This window comes from Rhinolophus hipposideros (genome assembly GCF_964194185.1).
Source record: "Rhinolophus hipposideros genome assembly, chromosome: 21".
Classification (NCBI taxonomy): Eukaryota; Metazoa; Chordata; class Mammalia; order Chiroptera; family Rhinolophidae; genus Rhinolophus; species Rhinolophus hipposideros.
The window spans coordinates 45813843-45824331 of NC_138067.1; the positions used below are offsets into that span (position 1 = coordinate 45813843).

The 10489-nt window shown below is 41.1% G+C and overlaps 1 protein-coding gene across 1 annotated transcript in view; it reads left to right on the plus strand.

Moving 5' to 3' along the window:
• Positions 1-1703: 1703 nt before the first annotated feature.
• Positions 1704-10489, plus strand: part of ZNF432 (zinc finger protein 432) — a 19354-nt gene continuing 10568 nt past the window's right edge. Inside the window, exons 1-2 of the mRNA XM_081030625.1 lie at positions 1704-2140; positions 7855-8047. Coding sequence (XP_080886751.1) covers positions 8033-8047 — 15 coding nt within the window. The 5' untranslated portion in view covers positions 1704-2140; positions 7855-8032. The remainder of the gene's footprint in view (positions 2141-7854; positions 8048-10489) is intronic.

Here is a 10489-nt window from a genome sequence, read left to right on the forward strand (position 1 = left end):
AACCCTTGAATCCTGCTTAGACAACAACAAATAGGAATTTTGCTATGCAGTGGCTGTCTTACATTTTCATCACAAACCCTGGATTATCAGGTAAATTCACTCCAACATATACAAACATCTAAATTTAGCAATCTCAATACTTGTTTAGTAATGCAGTCATTAGATAATTGAGAACAGGCAAGTTTCATGATTGATTTGTGTTTTACAAGCATCACCTTTCCTGCCTTAGGAATACGAGATAGTACAGGCCAAGGGTGTAAGCAGGGACAATTCTAGCATTTTGGGTTAGAGACTAGGCCAGCGTAGTACTGATGGAAGAGTAAGAGAAGATGGAACTTCCCTTTGCCTGCTTTGACCTGTGGTTACATGACTTTTACAGGTGCATTTTGAGAATTGTAAAGGCCTATGGGGTTGAACATAATGTGAGCAAATATATGAAACTGGCATATCTGCCACAGCCTATGTTCTCAACATTTGGTTCTTCATGGTGAGTGAGCCCATGGGGAAGGAGAATATAAGCCAGAGCAGGGCTAGAAATGGTAGTAGGCTTGCAAATGGCTGGCAAAGCCTCTTGGTAAGGTGATGCAGTCGCATACGACTGGGAAATCCAATTCTTTTTATTTTTATTTTTTTTTTGAAATCCAATTCTTTGAAGTCATTTTTTGCATGTTCATAGTGGTTCTATTTGAAATATCAAAAACTGTTAACAACTCAAAGGTCCACCAACTGATGAATGATTAAGTACATTCAGGAATACTCATACAATGAAATATTAAGTAACAAAAAGGAATGAACTTATTGGTACTTCAAAACACCTATGTTGTGTGAAAGAAGCCGGATAAAGAGAGTACATACGCGTACACTAAAACTTTATTCATAAAATGCACACTAATGAAGAGTGTCAGAAGGTGGTTCAGTGGCTGCCTAGGATGCGGCATGTTTTGTACTTGAGCCAGCGGGGTAAGGCATGTGGTTGGGATGAACCTGGAAAGTAGCTCACAATGTCCATCGTTTCTGCCCGCTTTGTGATAGATTACTGAATTCCCCATACCATCTCACTTTTTAAAATCTTGCTGGTCTTCTAAAGGCACTGACTGATACTTGCCCAGTTCCGTACTGAGCGCCCCCGGAGACCCATTATTTGTACGGACACTGAACTTCCCCCAAGATGGCTGCACCCATAGGGTTCCTGCCTAAAAGCGGAAACTGTACGGCTACAGCGCGTCGCCATTTTTTTTCTGTCAAGCACGCTTTAGTTTTTGTACGACCTCTGAATCTCCGCAATTAGACCTGCCACTGAGGTGTCCAGAAGTTAATTTCACACCGAGCTGAGGCGTCACGGCCATAAGAGCCGCTGAGAACGTGTGCCACACCCTTTTGGTAGTGATGGGCTCCGGCCTTTGAAAAATTTGCGATGTTCGCCGTCCCCTGCCAACAAATGAATTTACCCCCCCCAAGTTGTGTTTGCCTTCGGTGACCTCGAGCCTCTGAAACCCTCTCTCGTTCTATAACGGCAGAAGTGACACAAAAGGGAGAGTTTCGGAAGTGGTCTCACTGCCGTGTCTTACGGTCATTGACGTAAAACTTTCTGTATGACAAGCCTGTACGTTAGGTGTACAAAGATGGCGGCCCCCAGGGCACCGAGGTGACGGCGGCGCTGATATATTACCTCATAGGAAAAAGAAATCTGTGTTCCGTTCTCCATAGAAACGCAGCGGACGTTCGCGGGAGAGGAGGCCATAAGTAAAAGAAGTTTAGGGGAGTAAGTCAGGCCCTGAAGAAGTCGCTGGAGACTCAGGAGAGAGTCAAGTCAGTGTACGAGTCTGCCCCTAAGTCGGTGGTTGCTCCTGCGAGTCGGTGAAGGTAGCGCAAGGGTGGGAGCACTGAGGAGTCTGTACTGGGTGTCAGTGATCGGGGTGTCTTTGGGTTCCATCACGGGGGCCTCTGGTTGATCAGTGATTAAAGGTCTGAACACATCAACTGCTGAGAGTCTGAAGGTCAGGGTTTAGGGTCTTCGCGGGTTGCTGTGCCTATGGGTGACTGACAACTGATGGGGTGGTGTTTGTCAATGACCACCGCATCTGGTTCGGATTCTGGAATAATTTGGAGCCAATGATCGATCGATGAACCATTAAGAGAGGTCAGTATACGTGCATGTCTGGTCTGGTTTTGGTATTCACCGGGTGGGCAGGGTGGTGGCCACTGTCTTTGTGCCAAGATGTGAGACAGCAGGTTTGGAGGCTCAGGGGCTCTGGCTGGTTCATGTGTTGAGCTCAGGCTTGGAACAGACTTGCTGAACGTTCACATTCCCCAAAAGCGTCTGGTCCAAGTCCCTCCACCGCGACTAATCTTCTAATCCTTTTTGGCTCCCCACATCGCCCCTGGGGCAGACCAACCATTCAGCATATTTAAAATTAATACGCTTTTTATGTAAGATTCTGTTTTTATCTTCCTACTGCAAGTTGACTGCACATTTCCTTTCAGGTTCTGTATGTGAATATATAAAGGCCACCATTTTCTCAGTATTTATATTTTTGAAATGTTTATGAAATTTGTATTTATAGCTCATATTCCTTTTATCTGTCCTATTTTTGGTGTGCTCATCTTCCTCATATTGAAGATTGTATATAAACAGAGTATATAAAGACTGTTAATAAGGTATGAGGACAACATAGTTTAAAGGAAAAATTTACAGTTCCTCACCATTCTTATGGCCTCGTTTCTATAATTGTTCTGAAAATTACCTGCCACTGAGGCACAGTGCCATGCTGATTCTCGTTTGCCACTTTCCCTTTTACATTCATGCTATTTTCACACATTCAGGGTCTTATGTTTCATTAGCTTGAGGTATGATCCCTGGGAAACCAAATAAAGAGACAGAAATACTGGGGACCACGTGTTAAGGTAACTGCACAGCAAGGGGAATGTAACCCTGTGTCGCATCCAGCGCAACAAGGGCAGTGAGGGTGAGAGAAGGGGCGGTTTGGGTTTTGACTTAATGTAGCTAAATCTCTCCAAAGGCCAAGGGTCTCTCAGTCTCAGAGGACTGGAGCCCAGAATAAGGCTGACTGAAGGTTTTTATTGATAGTTACACAAATACAAGAAAGTAACATTGTTTCTTACAAGGTCTGTGAGACTCATACATCATAGCAGAAAAATGTTTATTCCGATCACCCTTTGACTGTAAACAGCCGAAGCGCAAGGACCCTTGATGTCTTACCTAAGGGATGTACCTTCTCAGGGTCAAGTCTCTCATATTGTAACAGCTCCGTTGAGATAAGTGGAGAGAACTGATCTTTATTGTCTTCATGACTTCTCTCACAAACAGGTGCAAGGGAAAAGCCAGAGCCGGCAACAGACTTTCCCAGGCAGGGGCAAGGGGAGGCAAGGCCCCTTCCCATATTTTTCTAAGGCAGCTCATTGGGGGTCCCCACTCGGTTCCGCCTGACTTAGTTTGTATCTCCCGTGAGATATCTTACCCGTCTTTGTCTGCAAACCATCTTTTGGGGAACAGACAGAGAGACATAAGGTGTAAACGCAAGGATGGAACAGAGTCCCAGAAAGGCACAGTCTCACAGACTTTTCTTTCCTTAAGGAAAGACACAGGGGGGCAGTTGGCTAGGCTGTGGTGTGACTACATCTCCCCCTTTTTTGTTTTTGAAGTATGAGAGACACAGACCGTGCAGTTTCTTTATTTGTAGCCCGTTTGAGGGCTATTTGTCCACATTTGAGGACTAAACAAAATGAAGAAAGAATAATAAGTAGAATAGCAATAGCCTCAGCAAACCCTCCACCCAAAGTCTTTATCCATTTAATGAGGTTTAAAGTGGAAAGTCCTTCTGCAGCCGCAGAGTGTCTCTTCTCCAGGGAGGATCTGAACCTTGGCGCTGGACATCTGATCAACTTCTTGTTGTAATTGTAAAATGTCCACAGTGAGATTAGGCATATGTCCCAGGAGATGGGCTCGCACCTTAGACCAAGGGGTACGAGTTTGATTATAAGAAAGTGGGGTTACACAGTAAGTGGATACATTCCAAGCACATTTTAAGGTAATCATAGCGCGAAGATTTTTTTCCTTGATCACCAAGAAATACAACAGTGGTTTCTAAATCTGTTAATCTAACATTAATTTCTTGATCTATCTTGATTTGTTCATTCCAAGATTTACTAGCATTTTCGTGCCATTTTTGTACAAATTCTGTAGTTTGAACAGTTTGATGTAGAGCAACACTAGAAAGAGCAGCGACAGTAGTTATAGCAATTATACCCATAATAGCAGTAATCAGCAATCCCACAAATCTTTCAGTTTTATGTAAAATCTTATGAAACAATTGAAGAACAATATGAACAGTGGGAGAGCCCTCCCACACTCGAGGGGTTTGGACAGGAATCCATAGATGTCTTTGTTTCTGTGGGCTGTCGCTCGTGGTATGGTTTGACACACCGACCAGGAATCCACAAAGGTTTTTCTTCAGGACCTGGAGATATAAAAGCAAAGGCTCTTTCCCATGTTAATAAAGTTTTTAGATGCCATTGATTAGTCTGAATGTCTTTCCATCAAATGGGTATATTCTCCAAAGCCTTAGGACTATGGAGATTGTTAAAATGTCTTTCTGCAGCTGTGTGCCCAAGGTGTGGCTCTGTATTATTGCTAGAGCCAGAAGAATTCAAAAAATTTAAAGTAAACATGGCTTTGGCCAGTTGTACTTGTGGAGGATTGTCTCCCCCCTTTTGTTTTTGACGTTGTTTTTTGAGAGTACAATTAGCACGTTCTACAATAGCTTGTCCTTGGGGATTATAAGGAATCCCTGTGGTATGATTAATTTTCCACTGTTCACAAAATTTTGTGAACTTGTTACTAGTGTAAGCTGGGCCATTGTCTGTTTTAATGGCTTGAGGGAGGCCCATAATGGAGAAGCAGATAAGTAAATGTCTGCAAGAGTGGCTAGCATTTTTGCTGCTTTGAGCAGTGGCCGAGATGAAACCAGATGGTGTATCGACAGTGACAAGAACAAAAGATAAACGTCCAAACAAAGGGACATGAGTTACATCCATTTGCCAAATAGCATTAGGAACTAGTCCTTGGGGATTAACCCCTTCAGGGCATTTTTGAGAAGTATTAAGAATTTGGAAGGTTGGGCAAGTTTGAACTACATGTCTGGCCTGTTTGTAAGTAATAGGAAAACGAGCAGCATTTGTATGGGTTAAAGAATGAAATTGGGTTGCCTCAGTAATTAGAACATTAGCAATCAATGAATCAGCAACAGCATTACCACAGGTCAGTGGTCCTGGTAGGGAGGTGTGGGAGCGTATATGAGTAATGAAAAATGGATGTTGTCGGTTTCTAACAACCTGTTGAAGCTGATTAAAAAGAAACTGGAGAGACAGGTTTGAGTTATTAGATAGTAACGCCGTCTCAATATTTTTTACTGTGTGAACTACCTAAGCAGAATCAGAGACAGTATTTAAAGGTTTAGTATATTCTTGTAAGGCAGTTAGCACAGCAACTAACTCTGCTCTCTGTGCAGAGGTACAATTAGTTTGAATGACTTGATTTATTTCACTTACAGTTGCTGTTCTGTCATTACTAGACCCATTAGTAAAAACTGTTACAGCTTTTGAAATTGGAGCTGCACTTAACCTCTTAGGGAGAATCCAACTGGTCTTTAGAAGGAATTTAAACAATTCAATTTTTGGATAGTGTTATCAATAATTCCAAAATATCCACAAATAGCAACTTGCCAGATTTCACAATGGGTATTTAAGTGTATAATTTGTTATTTTTTAAACGGGACTACTATCTTATTAGCTTCGATTCCATTTAAATGAAGAACTCTAATGCAAGCTTGTAAAACAAGCTCTGAAATTAATTCTAAATAAGTTGGGGGTGATTTGACAAAATTATTGGTAGAAACAGCCACTCTACCAAGTTATTTTGTTGAATTATCACCGCTGTAGGTGAATGGGGAGTGGGGAAAATTAAAGTTTGTAAAGGTTGAGATGGATCTATGTGCTGAATCTGAGCTTCTTGAATTTTCTGTTCAACTAATTCTAGCTCTTTGTTGACCTGAGGAGTCAGGGTACGGGGACTATCTAATTGAGAAGGACCCCATAAAAGGCCAAATAAATTACTGAGGTCATAGGTGGGGATTCCCAAAGTGGGACGAAGCCAATTAATATCTCCTAACAATTTTTGTAAATCATTTAATGTAGAGATTTGGTCTCTCTTAATCTTTTTGTTTTTGTCTAAATCTTTTTTTTGTCAGACTCAGAGTCTTTACCTTAAGTTTCTATCTCATTTTTTTTGTTTTATCCTTTTTATTAACATACTGAAATCTCTCAGAAAGATTTTCATAAAAAGTTGCTGCGCCTTATTTTTAAACAATCTACTGTTTCTCTGAGTCTGTTTGGAGCGGTTCTAAAACTGAGCGGATTAGTTGGAACGTTTCCCAGATTGAACCGGGAGACACTCCGTTGAAATGTAAATTTATAGAGACCTTGTCATGTTTTTTTCCACTTATCTATTTCAAGTGTCCCAAGGTTTGGAAACCTGGAACAATGAGTCTCAATTACTTTAAGGAGTTCCTCTAATTTTTTTTTTTGAGGTTTTGTGCTTTTCCTTCTTAAGAAGCTGCTGAAGCAGGTAGATATAAGGTCTGTACTTGTTTTCTGCATTACCCATGTTAGTAATTAAACAGAAAAGGAAAGAGAAGGACTTTCATTCCAATTCCACTCTGATGCTCGGCCATCCGTGTCTCTCTCGAGACCTTAGAACACATCTTTGCTAAGGCGTAGTCGTATAACCCCCAACCCTGGCTGGGGAGACCCCAGATCGCTGTTATGCCGTATAACACGTTACAGAACCACGGTTACGAGCCCAAGCAAACTCCATAGTCTTAAATATGGTGGAGCTATAAGCATTCACTCACACACTCACAGTCTTTCACATGAAAGTGTTAGTTGTTTCTTTTGAACTTCTTTGTTACCCTGGTTAAATTCTCCAAGTCCATAGACTACCTCCTCTTCACTGTGTCTGCAGATCCTTACAACTCTTAGTCGTCCTTCCGTTCTCGTGCCCCACGGTGGGCGCCAGATGTCGCGTCCTGTGCAACAAGGGCAGTGAGGGTGTGAGAAGGGGCGGTTTGGGTTAAGTTTTTAAGAAAGAAACAAACAGAGACTTAATGCAGTTAAATCTCTCCAAAGGCCAGGCGTCTGTCAGTCTCAGAGGACTGGAGCCCAGAATAAGGCCGACTGGAGGTTTTTATTGATAGGTATACAAATACAAGAAAGTAACATTGTTTCTTACAAGGTCTGTGAGACTCATACATCATAGCAGAAAAATGTTTATTCCAATCACCCTTTGTCTGTAAACAGCCGAAGCACAAGGTCCCATGATGTCTTACCTAAGGGATGTACCTTCTCAGGGTCAAGTCTCTCATATTGTAACAGCTCCGTTGAGATAAGTGGAGAGAACTGATCTTTGTTGTCCTCATGACTTCTCTCACAAACAGGTGCAAGGGAAAAGCTAGAGCTGGCAACAGACTTTCCCAGGCAGGGGGAAGGGGAGATAAGGCCCCTTCCCATATTTTTCTAAGGCAGCTCATTGGGGGTCCCCACTCGGTTCCACCTGGCTTAGGTTGTATGTCCTCTGAGATATTTTACCCATCTTTGTCTGCAAACCATCTTTTGGGGAACAGACAGAGAGACATAAGGTGTAAACGCAAGGATGGAACAGAGTCCAAGAAAGGCAAAGTCTCACAGACTCTTCTTTCCTTAAGGAAAGACACGAGGGGATAGTTGGTTGGCTATTGTGTTACTACAACCCTGAAAATAATTTTGCTCTTCATCCCACAGGTCCTGGCAAGAAACAAGAAATGAATGAAGAAAGAGGAGGTTCCCAGACCTAGACATTGTCCTTTTTGGGGACACTTCTGACTATTGAGTGAGATTTCTAACTAGAAATTAGGGCATATCCAAAAAAGACAAAGACACAGTATCACAGTTGTTGGCCATTTCCCCAAACAGAAGGAAAATGCTCCAGGCCCAGGTGACTTTTGTCTTGTTTTATTCTCTCCTTTATTCCCTAATGGATTTGTAGAGGCTGTAAAAAAAATGGGTTCAGTATTTAGAGAGAAATAAAGTCCAACATTATGGCAAAGTAGAATCAAGAATATAGAGTTTGTATGATTCTGAGTAAATGACTAATGTTGGAACATAATGCATAACTGAAGGGTCCTCTGGGTTACAATAACTGTCAGCTTGTGTCTAATATCTGACAGCCAACACATTAAGAGAATCATTCTAAGGTATATGATATGCAATGGCTGAGAGGAGAAAGCAGAAAGGTTCCTCAGAGGATGTCACTATTTCATGGCACTTAGGTCTCAGGAAAAATGTTACATTTTTCCTAGAGGTGATTTGTTTTGCACTTGTAACAAAAGCAGAAACATATTTCCTCTGCTGTTTATTCCAGAGTTCCTCAGAGAGCCCCGTGGGATTAGACCAAGCAAGCTCAATGGACACAATTTTTTCAGGGAATCAATGTAAGGTCACTCAAAGGACTCAGCCTTGTATCTCTCTGGGTTTATCCAGTAATAAAACCTAAATGGCATAGGAAAATGGAACGTTTGCATGGCTTTCAAAAGCTCCTCCATTAACGCCTCAAAGTTCAGATTTGGCCTTAGATGGTCGTAAGAAATTGTGTCTGGTAAAGACTTGAGTTATCGGGTTCCAGGGTGTAAGCTTTATATATAACTTCATGTCATCTCAGAAAATGCTAACCCCTTCCCAATTTTCAAATCTAGTTCTGACCTCCGCTTACTGCTTTAATTTCCTGTAATTATACAAACTACTCATGGATACATTTTAAAGAAAAATTACAGTGATGGAGTGTACATGGGCAAAAATGTAAATACTCTTTTGGTAACATCCTTCTCAACTTTTCCTCATCTGCTTTAACAAATGTTTGGTAGTGTGTCCTTGCTGTCACTGAACCTACATTTGTAAATAGACACACATTTACAGATGCTGTATGTGCGTCTGTATATGTGTGTTTATTTACAAATGTATGTGGATTTATATACATATCTGTGTACATAAACACATCTATTATGACATTTGTATATCAGTGGACTCCAAAGAAAACAACCTGTTGGCCTAAGATTGTATAATTTAAGCATCCAAAGGAATAATGACTGCAGTTGATTGATGAATATTAACTATATAAAATTCATTTGTCCACAGTTACACTCAGAAAAATGAGTTATATTATGTAAAGCATTTATGAGTGCCTGCTACATAGTAAGTGATATATGGGACCGTCCATGCTTTAAATCCTTGCCAGTAGTTATAATAGGACATTATCAAATTGCACAATTTTCAACAATCTAAATGGTTTTGATATTCTTGAGCCTTATTTTGCATTTTCCTCATCACAGGTGAGGTTGAAACCCTTGTATATTTTTTAGTCAGTTGGACTTTTTCTCTTGCGAAATGCTCATCCTTATCATTTTTAAATTTAGAAAACTTTTTCTCTTACATATTAATGTGTTGTTCATATCCACTATGTATTGATTCTTTTGTGTATAAAAAATTTCCCCAGCTTGTCATTTTTATTTTAGCTTTGTCCATGATATTTTTTTCAATGCAGACGTTTTAATTTTTCTCTCACAAAACTTGTTACTTATTTTCTTTTATGGTTTTTGGCTTGTGACGTGAACATACATCAGATTTGTCTCTATTGCTTTCCTAGATTCTTTTGTTTTATTCTTTTGTTTTGAAACCAGGAAAAAAGGTATTTTTGAGTGTGAAATTAGATGAGAACCTAAGTTTTGGTTTTTACAAGTGGATCTACGTCTCACAGGAAATACCTCAGAACGTGATCAGATCAGTAGTGTTAAGAATTTGCAGCCTCCACCATGTCTGCTATCTTTTCTGTGTAGTAATGTCTGCAATAACAGGGGTAGATACTCCCATAGTTTGTCCCTTTCTGACAGTTCAGTTGACAGGCAGGTCTGAATTATTCCCTGATGGCATTTTGGCCCAGGACCCTGGGCCACAGGATCAGCACTGAATATTCCACACTTCTGAACTGTTTTCATTCACAGGACTTCTGACCCCAAATGTATGGGTATTTTCCTTACACCTTCCCATTCTGCAACTCTCCAGACACCAGCTGGATGTCCTACAATTCAACTCAATTCTGACAGTAACTACCGAGAGACAGCTTTGGATCCCCCAGATTAAGGACTCATTTCCACAAGACTGCCCCACTTTAGGTACCAGTCAAAAGTCCCATGTTGTCACCCATGTAATTTACTAAGTGATAACATACTAGGAGTATCTTTTGTTCTACTATTTGATCTCTTTCCCCTGTTCCTGGTGGAGGACTGTCTTTTGGAATTTCCTGGGTGACAGGACTGTCTTTTGTTGTAATGAGGCGACTCTGGTTGGGCTCCTGGATAGGGGCTGGTCACCAGAAAGACCAAGC